This window comes from Varroa destructor, unplaced genomic scaffold (genome assembly GCF_002443255.2).
Source record: "Varroa destructor unplaced genomic scaffold, Vdes_3.0 BEIS01000004.1, whole genome shotgun sequence".
NCBI lineage: Eukaryota > Metazoa > Arthropoda > Arachnida > Mesostigmata > Varroidae > Varroa > Varroa destructor.
This window is the reverse complement of record NW_019211457.1, coordinates 977090-996966: the sequence shown is the minus strand read 5'-3', so window position 1 is coordinate 996966 and position 19877 is coordinate 977090. Positions and strand designations below refer to the sequence as shown.

The window sequence follows — 19877 nt, the reverse complement described above, 5'->3', positions numbered from 1 at the left end:
ATATATATATTACAAATAGTCTTTCCATAGTAGTTTTTCGTTTTGCTTTTCCGTTATACATCTTTCTCTTTGTTCGATTCAGCATACGTATATTGTAACTTACGTTTGTTATTCTTTAACTTTTCGTCACGTTTTTTATTTTGTGTTTGTTCGCTGCGTAAAATCTCGATTTTGCGCATACGTTTTTCCTTCTAGGTCGTGCAATCTCGTTGGTGCGCTGTCATGGGCCTATTTTGAGGTTTGTCGTCTGCACATGGATAATGTGTATCCGCTAGCCCTAGTCGCCAAGCCACATCGCTGTTCGCTATCTAGCTTACAGTCGACGTTTGCACACGATATTAAACCAACCTCGAGGGGGGTCAGCCTTGGACCATTTAAGGCTCACTTGACCAAGTAACTTACTGACCAGCGCATGTACACTCCCTCTTGCTGCGCCTACGTGTTATTGTCATCAAAAGTCGGGCCGACGACCCCCTTCCATTCAAAGGGGTTTGTGTAGCACGCAACCCCATTACATCTCTACACATGTTCGTTTGATGAAATACAGCTCCTAAGTATCATAACAGTGATTGTCGAAGCAAGCAGCAGCGGCGGCTGTTCTGGTGACATAATTGTTACAAATTTTGTCACTTGCCACCTGCTACGAATACTAAGTTGTGAAGAACCGATTGCTCTCTAAGGAGAACTCATTAAGTAGGAGCAGACCCAACAGCTCACCTCCGTGGCCAGAAGGGCCGAAGGGATGACCGAAGTGAAGATTTGGGTTGACAGAGTGCAGCGCGTGATCTCGGGTAAGCGAAATATTGGAACATGTATCTATTTAATTTATATATATCTGTATATGTATGTATATATATATATATATATATATATATATATATATATATATATATATAGGGAGAGAGAGATCCGTAAAGAATAAACGGTACCTAAGTAACTGCACACTTTGAAACGAGGATAATATTTATGTCCGTGGTGTAAAAAGTGCCTTTGATCCATGTAGCGCATGTGTTTGTCTAAGTGTATGGGAAACAAGACAGCCTTATGCTGAGTTTAGGTATGTTGATTTAAATTTTATTTCCTAGAACCCCTAGAAACACCGTTTTTAGCCCACGCTATGCTGTGATATAGATCATAACCGACATGAAAGTTCCATGAGCGTCGCACACTATAACACTTCTGCTAAGTTCCTTGTATATTATTGTTTATGTTGATCTCTGATCCTAGAAAACCAAATTAAAGTGAGCGCGCCCCATTCGGGCGAAAGCTACGTCTACCCGATACTCTCTTTTCCGCTGTTGCTTAGATAGAGTCAATATAGTATCCAGTAGGCAATAACTATTACCTATTGATTCCGACTGTGGAGGTGTTCCGCCGAGCCCAATTCGTGATAATGATCTATCGAAAATAGCAGTAGCTCGGCCTCACTTTCACTCGGCTGGCTGTTCTCGTCAGATGTGAAGGCTAAACAAATAAAGTGACCTTACCTTTCCCTTCCTCGATATCCTGAAATGCCAACCTGGAGCAGTGAGTTGAGTTCCTTTGCGTTTACTTGTCTGCGATGTTACTCCGCCTAGGTGACACGGAGGCCTCGCAACAAATGCAATTTTGCCCATATTTATGACGGTAATTTATAGCTTATCTCGTCAAAGGTCCTGTTGTCCCCCCTGTAGATCAACGTGGGAAGCTATCCTCTCATTTGGTGCATGTAAATTTTACGTCAGTTGGCGATAGCTGGGACCGAATTTGAATGAGGAAAACAAATTGTAAAGAAACGTTTGTTCTAAATGGTTTTATTGCTAGAATTCAGTTGCAGCTGTAATTTCAACGGTTATCGATTCGCGTTGCCTTTAATATTCCCTTTTTTCGCTGCACTCCCCGCGCAGCCTAAACTAACCTGAATATAGCGAACAACCTAAGTTCGTTACGGTTTGAGATTCAGTTGCAAGGAACGGTTCGCGTGCTGGTTGAGACTGGCTGTGATTAAGTCGTGACTACCTTTGTATGTGTCGTTGGCTAGAGGATGGTTTACTGCCGCCGCGTCTTGGCTGGTTGGTAGGCGATCTAAACTAATCAATGGCATTCATCGCGCAAGACTAGTTTATGACCGTGCGAAGGTCTATCTGTCTTTATGATTAGTAAACTCGAACGTACGTGAACGTTGCTTTTACGGTTATCCGATATTCAGGCCCAATGGGTATATACATTTTTTGGCTTTTCCGTTCACTGCTGCTGTTCATTAGTCACAGTGCTTCAAGAGGCTGGTTTCCATTCTAACACGAAATAGAGTATATCTCCATTCGAATCCAACCAGAAAGTACAGTATAATTGTTGTACGTATATATGTAATTATCCACGGTATGGTTGGAAGCGTAGTTCTTGTTATAGAATTTTTTAAAACAAAGACTTTTTCTTTTCTCCAAGTAGTTTCAATTGATCCCGTTGACAAAAAACCACGTCCTAATATACGAGTATGTTGTGCAATGTCATAGCAGTCGGGCTCGATACTAACAAATAAGCTACAAAGTTATTCGATATAATGCATTGCAGTAGCATAAACTTATTGAAAGCTTCTTTGTTGCCTTCAAGTCCTATTATTTCTCAGCGTCCATATGCGTTTATCTGTACAGTTAACTTGCGTAGAAGGTGGCTCATTTAGAAACTGGCGTGCTCTTAGTACCGAACGGAAAGGCGGTAGCTGTCAGCGTGTTTGACGATGCGCCCATTTTTGAAAGTCAGCTATGGTCTAGTTTCGAATAAAGTATGACGGAACAGATTTCGAAAATGCCCCAAGACCAAAGCATTTCGTCTGCTTCGACTCACTCGCCTCTGCTCCTCTAGTGAACTTGGCTTATGGTGAGGCCACGGCGTGTACGAGCGGCTAGATCAGAGGTCTCATATTGCAACAGACTGAACATAAATACTGAATTGAAGCGGCCTGTCTAAGCTGTCAATCTGAAGTTGTCCGACCTATCTCAGGGTATCGGCGAGTATCAGTATGTCCATATGTTAAATTGTAGTACTGAATAGGAGCAGTCCGCATGGAACGCTTAGCTAGAACATGGAGCCCTGTATACTCTCGCTCGTCCCTTTAAAGCTGCTTTTCGCTGTTTCTGTAGCGCCGTAGCTGCCACCGAAGGCCGCCGTTAGTCGATTGGTCAGTTAGTCGTACACTTATTCGATCGAAGGATAAACCTGCTGGGCTATGAATACCGCCCAACTGTGTCTCCTTCCACCAGAAGGGATTGGGCTGTTCGAAATCGTCCGTGCCAACCTGGTTATATTGTGCTTTGCGCCGATCTGGGTGTCGTATATTGTATATATTATTTGTTTATTAAGATGTTCGCTTCGTCCGGACTGAGTGAGCATCGAGAATGCCTTTTGGCGTCAAAACGGAAATGTTCCAAGTTCATTAGTCCTTGTTGAAAGCCGATGGTGTTAGTGGGTAGCCCCCAGAGTTACTAGTAAGCGTAAGATTAACGATAACGATCATTCAGAACTGTAAAAGGATTCCGGCCGAGTCACCAATTTATAATATTGGGGGTTCGAATGACGTTTTTGAGGCTTCGCTGGTTATACTCCTATGGGCAGCTGAGTTGTGCTTTGCCGTTCCGCTTCCGTCGACTGGTTTCCTTCGGGTTGTAGGGTATCTTCCGACGGCAATAATTTACAACGGCACTTCGCCCTGAAAGGACGTATGTAACCAGTTTTTCCTTAGGCGAACAGCAGATGAGTTTTAGTAAAGGCCATGTTCCTTTTGGAGCTATTCTATCATGTATAAATTTCTATGAATTATATATTGTATATACATAGTAAAAAAAATGGACGATGAAATGCATTCTATTCTTAAGTAAATATCGCTACCGTCTATACAACATCATGCAGTATGTGTCGGTCGGCCTGTCCCTGTATTAGCGTGCGATATTAGCTAAAACAGGATAATCCAAATAAATATGCTGTCGCGTTAACCAAATGACGACAAATGAACTATCAAAATGGAATCCTTTATAATTTCTAGTTTCGTAGGGTTTTTACGTATCTAATTGGTACGCCCTACTAATATTATTATAATTATTTCATGCTAGTATATAATATGGCCTGCTTAAGGAAGGAATGCTTAAGGAAGGCTGGCTTATAAGGAAGCGTCGATATTGATGCTCAAAAAACAACTTCAATTTGCTCATACACCGCCCCGCTGTACAGTCTCAACATATCTGTCGGCTAGGTGTATTATGCTGTATCTCGTTAATGTGGTTACGCAATAGATTTCGCTATAGTCGTAGTTTACGGCCAATCTTCCTCATGATGCCACACCTGATCCCCTTTCGTAAGGGCTCGCAAAGCTCGGAATCCTTTAGATTTTTCGTGTCATTGTAGGCTAGAAGGACCGTTGGTGATGACATCAAAATTTTTATACTTTCGCTTCACTCCTGCCCCTTTTTTTAATTACTTGCGTGGCGCATTTACAATTTGTTTATTTTTTGATAAGCAATATGCCTCTTTCTGCACGGTAACAAATGGGAGCGTGGTCCTTCAATAATAAAGACAACGATGGCCTAAACGAAGAGAATGACCTTTCATTGTAAAGAGATCTGTCCCATTTAGGGGTTGCTTGCTATTGCTTCTGCCGCTGGGGTTGTGCTACCCCTAACAAGCGTTGAGCGACCTCTCAATACCGTAGATGGCGAGAGGTCTTAGCGCTGTGCGGATTCTGAGAGGACAAAATCTGAGGCCACGGCAAATTGCAAGCGGGGCCCGTAATGATTTTTGCGGCCATCGTTGCTTCTCTGTATGTTTTTTCTCGAAAGGAAGAAAGTAGATGGGGAGAGACAAACTAAACCCTATCTTTTCGTTTCACAACAGGTGGACCTTGTAGACCTAACTGCAGTCAAGTCCATAGTCACGTAGAGGCATCCTTGCGCATTAGTAAACCATCCACAATGGTGAAGCCTTACCGACACAGAAAAGACCCCAATCTATCGTGGTGTTATTTATATTATCTCTTGGTGTAGCGCAGTATCTTTTCATGGTGTTCCGCCAAGTTGCCACCATCGCCTGTGCCGCCCTTATCAGGCCTCAGTGGTAGACATTTGACTGTGGTTCGAGCAATTCTTCTTTGCTTGTAGTTTCGCCTCGTGCTTCGTAAATGGATTCGTCCGCATGTGACATGCAGGAGAGCCCCCAGCAAGTGAACAGGCGAGTGCTAGCAGCTGATCTCGCGGTCTTTCATTTCTTTGACACGCACTATAGTACTGATGCTCTAATGGTATACGTGAGCATTGCCACTTGCTGCTCAGTGCTACCAGAGATCAGGTAATGCCATATGCCTGCGAGCAGAAAGGCAAACTTGTTTGCTGAACAGGCCGAACAGGAGTCTGGGGGAAACCGTAGTTCTTCATAACCCCGTTTATGGTACGGGTCTCCAGTCTTAAAAAAGCCTTCGCGGTTTTCACCGTCTCTCCATCTTCCAGTTTAACATTTCTCTCTTGGGTTTCTGGTTCTTTTGCCCTTGGGATATGGGTCGATGCATGCTTCGATTTTCTCGGTAAATTGGTTTTGCTCTAAATCCGACGTGTCCCCATACAACGCGCTTGGTGCGCACCATGCGGGTACAGGAGGGGGGGGGGGGGGGACGTACACATACTGTTCTAGCCAAGCCGATATTCTTTATCGTGTTGGCTTCACCGCCGGCGGGGGTGCAGAAAGGCGGCTAGGATCCTGCGTTGCGTTGGTTTCCTGACCGTTCGAGTCGTGCGCACTGGACTATGTTTTGTGCCTATGGCTGCTAGGATTCTGTTACGCACTGCGCTGTCCCAGCGAAAAAACTCCGGTATCATGCAGTAAGTCAGTCTTTAGCAAGCAACGGCCAACAGAGGCATGTATCTTACTTCGTACAATGTAAATTGATCAAATTAATTTCAACGCGGCATTTGTTTGCCTGTTATAAATAGTACGTGGACTGCCTTCTACGTCGATGTGGTAGTACTTTATTTAACGGGATTTAGCGTGTATGATGTCCGGCCGTAATGCGTTCTTGTACTCAAGCTTTGGGTTGATTGTTATTTGGCACTATGTCGGAAAGACTCTGCTATTTTGTTAAGGTTTGATCATATTTCATTGTTATTCTTTCGAAGGTCGTGAGGGTGCTGTTTGATTTGATAGTGGTCGTCACGTCGTCTGACCAGAAAAAAGAATTTAATGGAGTTATATAAGCGAGACGGGAATATATATATATATATATATATATGTATGTATGTGTATGTGATAATATCGTAGGTATGGTGGATTGTAACTACAGTACGCTTTGTGCGAAGATTTTCTTGATCTTCTTACGTTTATTTGTTTGCCTTTGAACATATTTATATAGATAAATTATTGTTATCGTATTTCAAATCGTATGACTTTTCTGGGCCAACAGCCGGCTGTTAACTAGTGCCTCGTGTTTTTACTTTATTTTAGAAGTGGGATTTTTTATGAATTGACAATTTGCTGCCATATGACAGGTTATTGGAATAGCGTTGGGTGCTACCACAAAAATTCTTCAGGACAGCAGCACGTAGAATGCGCTTAAACGAGCCGACCGGTATACGAGCACCGCGATTTTCTTTTGCCTAATCCAACACAAAACTAAGTCCTGACTTTTGTTTTATTGAACGTAGTGTTTAACTTCAACATGAATTCTAACTAGCAGGAAGGGCGCGAACCATTTTCCGCCTCATAGCTATTCCATCGCTGGTGTTTTTCAATCGTTAGTATAAATGCGCACTGCCGCCTGTCACTGCTTTCTATTAGCTCAAGAATTAAACGATACTACCTCTTTTATTCTCTTGATTAGAACATTAACCCAATAGGAAATAAAGTACCCAACTTAACGATCTGTTTTGTTTATATATATATATAGGGTGGCACGTAAATAGGCTAACGGTGGAAAAACTTGAAATATATAATTAAGAAGGTTGAAACAGCATATGGACCAACTGAATACCTACCTTTTTTCATCTATGGTCTTTTGCCACTGTAAGCCTAATTTTACCCCACCCTGTATATATATATATATATATATATATATATATATATATATATATATATGTATATATATATATATATATAGTTTATGGATATATGTCCAAATGTTACATACTTTGTGTTAGTTTCGTTAGGCTCGTGTGTGAGGTATCCACGGCCTCGTATATGACCGAAAGCAAAAGGGGAGCTTTGTTGGCTTTGAAGAAGCCTGTAGAATTATTTTACGGGAACATCGATTTAGTGTTAGTTTTCGATTTCTGTAAATCAGAGCAACTTCGCGTGCGATTTGGTGGGTAACCAGGTGTGCCTCTTTGCTAAGCTAGAGCTAGCCGTAATAAGTCGCTACATCTTTGCCTGGTAGTTGCCGACTGGAAGTCTACAGTAGCTGTGAAAACGACGTGCTCTCTTTATTCCCGACGCTCTCACATCAGTGTGTGATAATAACAAATGGGTTTTTACGTCTAGTTTCATACGCTACACGCTATCCATCAAGAGAAATTTTTTCACTTGGTCTTGCGACTTTGCCCATTATCCTGATTTTTCTATGAAGTTTAGGAATAGCACTCCCTCTTCAACTAGTGACGATAAAGGTTAATGCCCTGTCGATCGCGCATCCATCCAGCCCGAACGAACATCCATACATAAATGGTTTCGCAGCTTTCGCACTTGAACTCAGTTTCGGTGGATGAGGCTGTTACTGCAGCGAAAACCCTCGACAGTATTTTATAAAGTTCTTTTCTTTGCCAATGACAGATGATACGACGGCGTGTTCTCTCAGAACTTACCTTGCCTTGCTTTACTTTGCAGCCCGACCGTCGGCGTTACCAACGGGTGCTGCGGAACTTCGGAACGAAGTACGAACTTTAAATCATACTTCTTTTTGACCATACGTTAAGCCAAAGATTCCCTATATTATCAGGCTTAAGCCCTCCCCACTTGCCTGCTGTATTTTAATGTTTGCCCCTTCCTGCAGTCTGTGGGAGTCTACGCCGCGAGGCCCGAGGGCCTCTTACGCTTACGGGGCAGTGCCAAGTTCCTGGGCGACAACCCCAGCGCTGCAATACAGGATGGGTGTCCAAGGCAGCCGCTTAGGGGCGACACTGTTCAAACATTCCGCGCATCCTGCTGTTGTTATGGCGGTTCCCGGTCCTATTCTTTCGTCGTCTTTTCGTTCGGTTTTCTTGAGCCGTACTGTTTGAGGCCATATATTGAAAAAGCATAGCAAAGCAGATGAGGCTCCTCACCCCGCGGGCCACGAAGCCCTCGTATATAATCATCTCTAATCGCCTTGGCTCGGCTTCCGCCTACAGCAACAAGCCAGGTTAGCTTCGGGGCTGTTCAAACTTTTCCAATCAAATCCTAAAGCCACCACTGTCTCCGTCGCCTCCATCTGCTCCTGAGTCCATCCACCCCTCAATTTCAGGCTGAATTGAAGACAACGGTAGAATGTTCGGTTCGGGCCATCGCTCGTGAGCGAAATGATGTGGGGAACAGTTGCTGCCTATAGCTGGCAGGCACTACCATGAAGCTGAGCCGACTAACCCTAGCTGAGGCTGAACCTGGCATTCAGAGCTTGGACAACCGAATGAACTTATGTTAGTATCTCAGTCTTCCTCACCTTTTAATCTATTGAGCATAGAAAGTCATCCAGTGTAAAGCCACGTCAGACTCATCAGGGTTTTTGGCGGATATTAACTATATCTCATATTATCTAGAGCATTATAAGACCGGTGATCGATTAAGTGGAATCAATAGCAGATAAGACAGTAACGGCAGCAATACATTAAGGGCCATTTGAGCCCTGTGGGCTTGAAAACATGCTTAGAATGGTTAAATTGTTTGTGTATGTATAAGTGAAAATTGTCGGTCAGGGAAACCCGTACCTATGGAGACAGTTTTGGAAAGGCAGCCACGATGCGGACAACGATTAAACGAAAAACGTCAAATTTTACTTTTCTGCTTCCACAACTATAGAAGACGTTTCAGGCTGCCATTATTATAAAAGGCGTCCTTTTTAGCTAGCCTTGATCAGCGTAATACAGTATATTCGTGTAGCCCGTGTTGTTCCGGTTCACATACGCATGAGCTAAAACGATAATCACTATTTTGGCGCAAGCATCCTGCGGGTCGTACACATTGAATTTCCGCTTTCAGCGATCTGCTGTTATTTCTAGACTATTTCGGCGCTATTTATAATAACAGTAATACGAGAAAAGTACTTTGTGCGAGACGATTATTAGGTCATTAGGGAAAATGAAATGCGAAAACGACTTCATTTGAAGGTCATGCGCGTGCATGAAAGCCTTATAGCTCGTACTCGTGATAGGTATAGCATGAGCTGCCATGAATATTGCAAAACCTCAGAGAAACGGTTTAATGTTAAATCTAGCGAAGAGCCCACCTCGAAGAACAAGATCGGGGAGGTGATTTGGGTTGTTTACCTTTTAATAGCTGATTTTTAAGTAACGAATGGGTAAGTGCATCGACACACCATCCATTTAGCCTCTAGTCATAAAATATGTGAGTGACGACTCCTTTCTGGCCATTGTACTATAACACGTCCTATAAACTGGAGCACAAACGTTACGTCATCGCTTGTAGCAGCTAGGCCTGTCTAAGAACAGACCGTCCTAGAACCAGCATATCTTAAATGCTGTCGATGGGTCGATAAATGGGTCGATGCTACCACCTATTGGCATTTCTTTGATGCAGAGAAGATACGTCATTACGATACGTCAGATCATCTCAATGCAGAGTTGGGTTGAGGTTGGTTTAAAACACAAAGTTCCATTTAAGCTCTTACCCTAAATTGGCTAGAGTTGTAACACTGCCTAATGGTGGATCAGTTGCAACTAAGTGAAACCAGTGTCACTGACAATAACTTCAGTACGGCCAAGCGGCTGGTTCGATCTTCAAAGGAGTCGCCCTCAAGGGAACCTCTCGCACAGCGTAGCTCATAACGCCAAGTAAACCCGTTGCTAGAAACAGCTAGTATTTTCGTTAGTGGCGGCAATGGCGACCTGCCTGCAACAGTGAACTTTTCATATAACATGCGCAATATAGAAAATGGAGGACGAGACCTTTTCTTTTATGCAAGACGCGTTCAAGTGCGATGTTAATCACGGTGAGACTCCAGCGGCGGGGATTTCCATCAAAGCTGGCTCACAAGTCAAAACCATCCTGAGATGACAAGCTGACGGCGCGAAACAGGACAGGACATAAAAGGGTGGAAGGGGCCATCTGACAGAAAATGCGGCGACGTTGACAGCGATGGCGTCACTAGGCACGTTGCCGTATAACATAGCGAGACTAAGCGTCCTAGCTGCTCCCTCTCTGTTAATAGGCGGCAAACAAACATCAACGGACTGCAAACATTCCTGTTGTTACTTCGACTATTAATTATAAGGTTACATGCAGAAGCGCGTAGATGGTCCAGCGGCGGAGCGACCCGGGGGTATGAAGCCCTCGAAAACTATTTACAAGAATTAACTTTCTGGCGCTAAACCTTTCTATCAGGCCTCCGTTTGTTTCATACGACCTAAATGGCCTCTGAACAACAGGACTCTTGCTGCATAAACAGGCTATGACAACCACTTAGTTAACGGAAGATTGTATACTTCTTGCTTCGCTTGTCTTTCTCCTCGCCACTGGCGTGGCGGATTTTAGAACTGCTGGATTGAATCACTGCAATTTTCTAGCCGCTTTAACCAGGGATGCACTAATAAGTAATTTCACGTAGCTCTATATGAAGAAGCTGTTAGAAATTTGCTTGGGAGCTCTTCTCGAGCTGTCTCGAGATGAGCATATTCTATGCACATCCCCATAACAAGCAACACCAAAGCTTTTTAGTTGCCGCGTCAGTAGGTGCAACATTAAATTTTGCTCACTCCCGCTGAAACTATCTACAGTCATCTCGTTGCCCATTAGCTTTCTGTTACCTACGATAACTTAAGTGCGCCAATGCAAGACTTTCGTCTATTTGCGGTACACACTTTTACGACTGCGACTTTCCCTTCGTATAAGCAAATTTCCTAGTACATGTTCTTTTTACTACCGTCTTAGACAATGCCCTCCTCTCAGCCGTTTCAAGCACATACATACTGATCGACGTAAGCGTGCTCGTGCCCTATCGTCTAACATTTAGTCCCCCACTAGATAATAGTAATAAAGCAGCTAGCCTTTCTTCTCCTATAATTTTATGTGCGTTACACACTTCTATACGCTTTTCCATCGTTACCAAAGTTTGTTCGATTTGCTCGCTCTTGATTTTATCTTTGCGATCTCTATCTCTCTCCAAGCATCGAGCCCATTGAACGTAACCGAACACAATGGGTTCCTCATAAAGGTTGCCACAAGAATGGAACGCCGACGCTCCGTATCTCGAACAATGCTTTATTTGCTATTCCATTTTTTGCTCGTCCGAACGACCCAGTGCTTGAATCGCTGTGCATTACAACGATTGCCTCCTATACCTATGTGTGTGCAACCGCCCGCCCGCCTCTATGCACATGTGTCCTTTGAAGGCATCTTGTACTGCGTGCTGCTTCGCCATTCCCAGAGGTGCGCGTCCTCTACCACGCGCCACTTAAGCGCATACAGCATCGGTCATATTTAACGTTGACGAATACGGTAAATAGCGAATTCGTATGTTAAAATGGAATGTTTCTTGCTGAGGAAACGGATCCCACTGCCGCCTTCATCTTTCTTGCAGTTCTTTGCGCGTTCTGGCTGCAGCATTTCGTTGCTGGTGCTATCGTTCCTTCTCGTACAGTTTATATCCACACCTGTTCCCCTTTGCAGTCATCGCGCCTTTATGCAACCCCTAGCGTTTGCACGTTATTGTCCATTATTATCGACTATTGACACGTAAATAGCCAAAGGCCAAGGAAAAGACGAAAGAACGCCAGTGTCTCTTGGGTGAATCGTCGAGGCCGTTAACCGCAGCCAAGTTGTTGATGGTCGCCTGAGCGGGTTTTTTACATTGTACTGCTGCAGCCTATCTGGGTATGGTCGTTAGCATACTTAAAGCAATCCCTTACCATTTAATCGGACCTACACGAAAGTAGCAGCGGAAATTGAACAAAAAGTGCGACAACGAAAAACACTGACACAGCCGCTGCCAACAGCTGTATTCGGAGGTTTGCTTGTGCAGATTTTTGCAGATAGCGTCGGCATCGACCTTATCGCTTCTTTTTCGCGTCTCTCCCCGTCTCCGATTCTGTCGTCTGTTGAACTTTGCGTTCATTTACGATCGCAGAAACCGTAGCAGGGCTACCATAGGGGGTAGCAGCGCACCTTGCGTCACGGTGCCCCCGGAGGTCCGTCCGTGCATCTCCGTTGTCAGGCGAGAGGAACGGATAAACGCCATGAATGCTGTGCTTAGCAAAATCAAGTAGAAAGAAAAAAGCTTCTTTGAAGAAAGTGTAGACTGTAGACAACTACAAACGCCAAAAGCGAACTGCGAGGCTAGGTTGTATCTGAACAACTAGGAAGTGGGTTAAAGTAAGGGGGATTAAAGGCTGATCTCAATCATCAATTGAAGTTGGTAAAGAAAGGAATCATGGCTCGTCGCGTTTTCGGACCGGAACTCATGCATCATTTTCGATAACGGAATGAATGACATGGTGATGCGGACTATGCAGAGAGTTAGTTTGCTTGAAGAGACGCAGAATATTATGAACTTGCCACTGTTTTGTACTGTTTGTGGTTTGAGTTCCCTGCGCTACGGTGCACTGCACGAGTGGCTGTGTCGTAAAATTTATCCAGTATCAGTGCACGTTCAGCTTACGAAAATGTCAGGCTAGCTATAAAGATAAGGTTGCAACGTAACGACAGGTAGCCGTACGACGCAAAGCATTATCATACAATAAACGCAGAGCATAGTTGAGTACAAGAACCGCAGACACAATCTGAACGCAATCACTAGACCAAAGAAACAGAAAGGGGTATAGTAGGAAGTACCTAAAGGTGGCTAAAAAGCGATAGACAGCTGTCGACAGCGAAGCGGATGGGTTGTACTATGAGCGGAAGACACTGTGTGGACTGCACCCAGCAATATCACTCGTTCTGCATATACAATAGCACTCTAACAATTCAGCGTCAGTGTGCTTGCAACAACGGTACCGGTGCCTGCTTTATCCTTGAGGTAGTTAGTTTGCCTTCACCACTGAACCTAGAGGACTTTCTTTATCTACTGTTAAGTTATAACTGCGAGTTACGTCTCCGCTTTTCGTATTCGTTTCGTAATGGCAGCAGCAGCAAAAGTGCGTTGCCGTTTGTGTAGAGCTGGACTACATAGGACGGGACGCGAAAAAACAAAAATCTTCTCTGCGCTGTCGTATACCCTTCGTTAGATTTGTAATGATAACAATAGCAAAAACAGCGGTAGGATCATCAAAGAAGCTGGTGCTTTTGCCGTTTTTACTTAAGACTTAGGAAGTTTTAACACACGAGTCAAAACACAAAAGTCACGCGGGGCGTCCCGCAAGCGTCCGCGGGACGGAAGAAGAGTTGGTGGTAGACACGAATTCGTTGCCTGCCAGCTCGGCCAGAAGCGGTACAGGTAAAGATGGGATGGGCTTCATGAAAAGGCAGCTGTCATTGTCGGTTGCTTGGATTGGTCTGCGGGCGGGGCGACTCCCGAGAGTGCACTTAAAAGACGGTGGAACGGTATCTGAAGGAGAGAACCGACGTTCTTTACGGACGAACCAACATACACTTCTTTTTTGTCTTCGAACGTGTTCCCTGCACTCTTTGGGTTAGCCTAACGAAAGCGCTATGCGTGTCGCGTCAATTGCAGTGGTGATAACGATGGCACCACCAGCGAGTGGCAGTCAGAAAAAAGATTCTTTCCAACTTGGGCCCATAGCAGAACATAATAATAATAATAATAATAATAGTACCAATCGTGGCCTTAGCGCCGATTTTACTGCCGCTGGTTTAGGTAAGTGCAGCACTGATGACGCTTTCAGCCCGTCTTCTCGCTCAGACTCTTTTTAGTTGAACAAGAAAAAAGCATTTGCACAAGTGTCATTATGTTGCTCCGAGAGAGCTATTATTAGAAAGCGGAAGACATTGCGTTGCGACTGCCACTAAAACTGCAATTAGTGTCGTCCATCTTCCTCAAGGTTTTCGATATTGGGACCCCGCCATGTCGGAGTCGCTTTCGAGAACCTCTCCAGCGCACTTCGATGTGGAAGTAGATTCGTTGAAGTAGCCATGTCTTCCGTCTGCGTCTTTACTGTTCAGTCAAAGGGAGCACCGAACTGATTGTCTCCTCGCCCCGCATCTGGATAGCTTTTATGTTTTACGTCGTCGTCTGGCAGGCACGCTGTGGAAATCTGAGAAAACTTTATCCGTATGTAAAAAAAAAAACTAGCGGCCACTACGGTGAGTGTGCACAGCAACTTCTTGGCGGCGAGGTGTGATACGAACGTAGAAGTAGAACGAGGATAAGAAGGGTAGAGCCAAGGAGTGAAGGGGCATTTGGCTCGACGAGAACTATAAGGGGACGTCATCTGTTTAGGAAAGCACAAAGCAGACGATGGGGGATCGGAGGCTAAGCGGCAGTAGAACTGGGATAAAGAGATTTTCCAAATAGTGTTCAAGAAAATTCTACTGTTACTGTAACAGGCGTAAACGTATGGCTCAAGGTTGCAAGGATTCAATCTAGGATTTACAACGGTGGCGGACGCTGCTAAGCTGAAAAGCAAGAAGTGTAAAGGAGAATATGGTGAGTTCAGAGGCTGCTCGTTATCTAGTAGGGCGTGCCGCCTGTGCTGCCGTTTCCGTTATTTCTGTTGCTGCTTTTTCAACAGATCTTCGAATGGACAATTGGCGATCCTATCTCTTCTCGATAGTGAAGACATAATCAGACTACAATAACTAAGAGTGCGGGCTGAGCGGACTATATGGTGGATCGTGAGTCTGATGCCAGAAAGGCAGCATGGGGATGTGATTCGAGCACAACTGCAGTATTTAAACGCGTACCACAACAGTAGTAGTAGGATAAAAGTATTTGGCCTGCTTGGATGGGCAACAACTTGCTCTAAGCGCGCGTAAGAGAAATAAGGGATAAAGGATATTGTAACTGAGGGAATTAGGAAACGGTTAGGTTTGACAGGCTTGGAGATTGAGTTAGGCAAGGCAATCACCAGCGGCAATAATGGCCAATACGCTGGGAAGGCAATTCCTGTCCGCTTCCCGGAAGAAGATTTTAAAAACACCGTGGTGGACCCGAAGATAATCGACCGAGCTTCTTGAAAGGCAAATTCCGCATCGCTCTGGGTTGAAAAATCGTCTATGAACTGGGCAAGTGCTGCAGCAACTGGAACAACAATTGCAACTCTACTCCTATTGTTTCTACCATGGAATTGCAAAGTTTCTAGTTTCTCATAGCTGGAACCTCATGCTCTGATCCGACGAGACGAAAACCACCTTCCGGGGAAGGGGGGATCAAGAGTTTGGTTTCTCACTGCAAAACAACTCTGTGCTTTAGATCTCGTGTAATGCCAGCCATACAAAATGTTTTAAAGAGAGATGCGTTGATGTGGTGTCCATTTGATGTACAACAAGCGGTGCCATGCCGTTCCGTCGAAATATGAGCGCAGAACAAGGGGCCTTCTGTTTTAGGCTACGAGTCCTACAAGTTCGTACGTGTCGCGAACTACGGCAAGCCAGCAGTATTAACGGAACAGGTTCCACATAACAAGAGCAGTGTTGAGTGACACATGATATTGACCGAATAAACTGCTGACGATACTACCGGCAGACGACGAATTTCTAAGAAATAGAGACCAGTTCCCGGCAGAAGGCTTTCGACAGAGGCAACCCCTGGTGGCGAGAAGTAGAGGCTACATTTAACTCGACTTGAAGCTAGATTGAATCTCAAAGGCAGTTTACTGCTTCATCCGCCTGTACAGACTCATTTGCCCCTAGAGACACGGGGATTGCGATTCACAAGAACCCCATATCGAACCCAATCAAGATGGGCATGTGAGGGCGAAGAAAGCTTATCGCCAAGGGAGCTACCAAAGGGATATAATGGACAGCGGCTCATGTATGCGACGACCCGTTTATGATTACTATACTATAATGTTCTACTGTGTATGACAGGTGTATAAAAACTGTCTGCGTAAAAATGCTGAGTTTAATTACCACTATAGCAATATATATATATATATATATATATATATATATATATATATATATATATCTGTTCAAGAGATGGCGCGCGCAGCAAATTTAGCGTCAACGAGACTTCCAGGTGCATGATGAGTCTTTAGGTTTTTAGTTGGATCGAAATGAGCAAGATACAAAAGGAATATGGAACTTGGAATAAGAAAAAAATATATAAATTCATTTATTCTCAAGCTTAGCTTGTGGGAAGACAAAAACCGCTTACAGAATACGACTATACATAAAACACCATGCCTTAACGGTTCTAAAATATACTAAAAAAATTGAGATATCCTAACGATACCTATCAGACCATGTACTACTGTATCTTGTTGAATCCCATCACCGTTATAATACAATTTTCTTATCTATCTTATTTATCGCAACTTTACTTTGTCATTCGATTATATAAATAAATACGATCGACAACGATACCGTTAATACTGATCAAGTACTTCGTTGTTTATACCTAAGATACATGCGTACATGCCACTGCATTCAGAATTGCTGAAATCGCAATTACCAGTGGGCGCTCACAGTTAATCAAACATCGTTTCGCGTCACGCGTTGTCAATCAGACCTACCCCATTCTGGATATTGCTTTTTAGCCAACTACCTAGCGTCACGGGTCGACCTTCTCTCAATGACGACTACCGAGTGCTCTAGGCTAAATAGCTAGAAGTTGGATAACGTATCGAATGTGAGACAAGCAGGGTGATTATGGCCTTCGCTGCTCTAGCAGTCGAAGGACGAGCTGCGACAATAGTATTGTACTAGTGGTCCTAATCGTAATGGTGTGCTGATGACCCATTCCTACAGCTTGTTCTTCTATAGAAGACGGGTCGGCCTGGTCTGACCTCGCCTGCTGACGAAAGATGTCCTATGGCCGTCGTCAGCCCCCGAGGCCGTAAGGAAAAAGCAGGTCGTACCGCTTCTTGCACGGCCAATTCGCGCACCTCAGTTATCGTAGGAAGTAATGCAAGCATTAGTTCCATCCGAGACAGCAGAAACTGAAAGAGGCTCTTGCTTGTCACCTACGAATCTTATCTTCCATAGGGCGCCTACCGTCTGCTGAGGTATACCAGGTAGTCGTGCAGAAAAAGAAAGCGGGTACCAATCCAAAGGGGATATAAATGCCATGAAAGCCTTCCTACACAGAAGCAATAAGAGTACAGACTTTTAAGGAAAAAGTGGAATGTCTTGGAGACATAACGCATGAAGGCAACCCAACCTACGTGTCGCAAGACCTGGTCTGAACGCGTCGTGTTCACTCTTGGAATCGGCTACTGCTAACAGATCCCACGGTTTTTTGGCCGAATTTGGTGACATGTATCCAACGGGGATAAGAAGGAAAGAGATAGAGAGAGGCAAGATCAGAGATCTGGCTAGAGCTCTGATCTTTTTGCACACTTCGCAAAAGGCCGCAAAATATCCTAATTGCAATTAAGGCTTTATTGCTGCTTTTGTTTATTATTCGTTCTCTTTTTCTCTTTAGGGTTGTAACACACTTGGTGCATTATGGCGTTCCGTCCTTGGTTGTAAGTAGGCGATACTGTGCAACGAGTACGTGAAAGAATACAAAGAAGTAATAACCTCCTGTGTAATATAAGAGAACACGCATTTTCGTGCATACTGAAGATCCTAAGATAACATTCTTCTCCTGGGTGTTCCCAGTAGTCAACTTTTAATGCAGTGGTACATATATATATCGAAAATTAAGTTGGATTAAGTTTTTGTGGGAATGATTTCCGGATTTCAGTTTCTGTAATTTTATATTATAATAAAAAATATAATTAAAACAGAGTTGTAAAGCTCTATCTACATATCTAATGCAGAATAGGTATTCCCGAAAAAGGCATTTGTAACCCTGTGAGATCAGATTTGCATATGCTCTGCATATATGAGAGCTTCAGAGTTACCTAGCAGGCCGAACTTAAAAATTATTATTATGCAAGTAAAAAGTTTTCTGACGTAGCCATAGCGTATGTTGTCTCGACTGGGATCAACCTTAGGAAACTTAGACCTAAAGTAGAATTATATTCAATCAGACGTTAAAAAAATCATGCTACGACTAAAGTTGAATTGAAAAGGAAGCCTTATGTTTCATTGCTATAATAAAACATGTTTTCTTCTTAGATTTTTATTTTCTCTGAAATTATTAGCAAATTTTTATTAAATCGTAAGATATATAAAATTTTAAAATTATAAAATATAATTGTTGTTATAACTCTACAATGATTATTTCTTCCATATTTTACGTCCGGAAGGATTTTTTACGTCCGGTACTTAAGTCGTTAGACATTATCTCAAACCGCTGGACCACCATGTGTCACCATATTACGTTAGTTTAGTAGACAAATGCATTACCTACTGCACTATCATGAGGACAAGATTTTATAATTATTACTATCTATCTATCAAAGCAAGCAAAATGAGGCTACGTATCCATTCGAGGTTTACTAGACTGGCCAGTCGTATTTCAGTGTTTAAAAGAGAGTCTAACTAACAAAAGAGAGAATAGAAGTTTTGAAAAAATATCGAAATTTTAAATGGCTTTCTATCGCTTCAGAGGAACATTTCGCCCCCGATAAGGTTTAGTTGTGTTACATATCCTGCCTCAATTTTGCATCCTTCGCGGTATACCAGGCCCTTATTTCGTTCCATTATTATTCTGTATATATATATATATTCATGTGGCAGATAAACGTATTCATCGATGCTGCTTTCTGTTTTCTAGGCCAGGCTATTACCTGATATTCAACAGGCCTTTTTTTTTGTTTACCAAAACTTCCACACTGCTGACAGGAGGCGTTAGCTGTTCGGGTGTTCGGGCGTTAACCACCTTCACCGCGGCATATGCGATAGCCATGATATGAACACGATATATATCCTATATTCGTTGCGGCAGACTGCTCTTAACTATAGCTCCTTCGGGGGCTACACTTATTTAACATTTCTTATGAAAGATAAGCCAGCAGCAATCGATGCTTTTCGTCACGGTCAAAATAACTGCTTCTTTCAGCCATCTAACCAATGCCTACGTGATATCTGCATTGAAGACGGCTAGCCGCTGGACGAGTGATTGGGCTTATTCTGGCTATCCTAATCTTTTACTCGACCAAGCGTTGAAGTACACTTTGCAGCAGCTGGCCTAATGAAGGAGCTTGCGTTATCAGTTTCCCAGCAACGCTGTTTGTCAACCGTTGTCGTCTAGGGAATGCTTGGTGCGCGATTGTAAGTGCATGCTTGGGTTAAATGGACGAAGAGTTGAAGCTACCATTGAACGGCATGAGGGAGCAAAACACCGCGTACTTTCTGTTGCAGGGGGCTGTTGATGGGGGGTCTTTTGCCTGAACACGAGACGTGACGGCATGATGGCAGACACAACAGGTAAATCTACCAGTAGAGAGGCCAGACCATGAGAACTAACCTGTCTGAACATTTCCAGCCCACTAGGCGGTTTTTAGGCACCTGATCAGGCGATGACCTTATGTGTTCGAGGATTCCATGTGTGAAGCTTCCATGCGCACCGATCGCAGCCGCGAAGGGTAGAGCAAGAATGAATATCCGAAGAGTGCTTGTGGCTGGTGAATCTATGGGTCGCGGCTTTGGTGGCGAAAGCTGTTATGAGTTAACAACCATGGCAGTATCGCCAGGGACGAGAACAGAGGGTA

The 19877-nt window shown here is 43.8% G+C and overlaps 1 protein-coding gene across 11 annotated transcripts in view; it reads left to right on the top strand.

The window, feature by feature from the left end:
- The window catches only part of LOC111249758 (uncharacterized), a 95796-nt gene that overhangs the window by 27857 nt on the left and 48062 nt on the right, over positions 1–19877 (top strand). For 9 of the 11 annotated variants that reach the window (XM_022804042.2, XM_022804044.2, XM_022804041.2 and 6 more), the window contains one exon: positions 196–791. The exons of the other annotated variants lie outside the window; for them this stretch is intronic. In XM_022804042.2, coding sequence (XP_022659777.1) covers positions 743–791 — 49 coding nt within the window. In that variant the 5' untranslated portion in view covers positions 196–742. The remainder of the gene's footprint in view (positions 1–195; positions 792–19877) is intronic. 11 annotated transcript variants of the gene reach the window in all.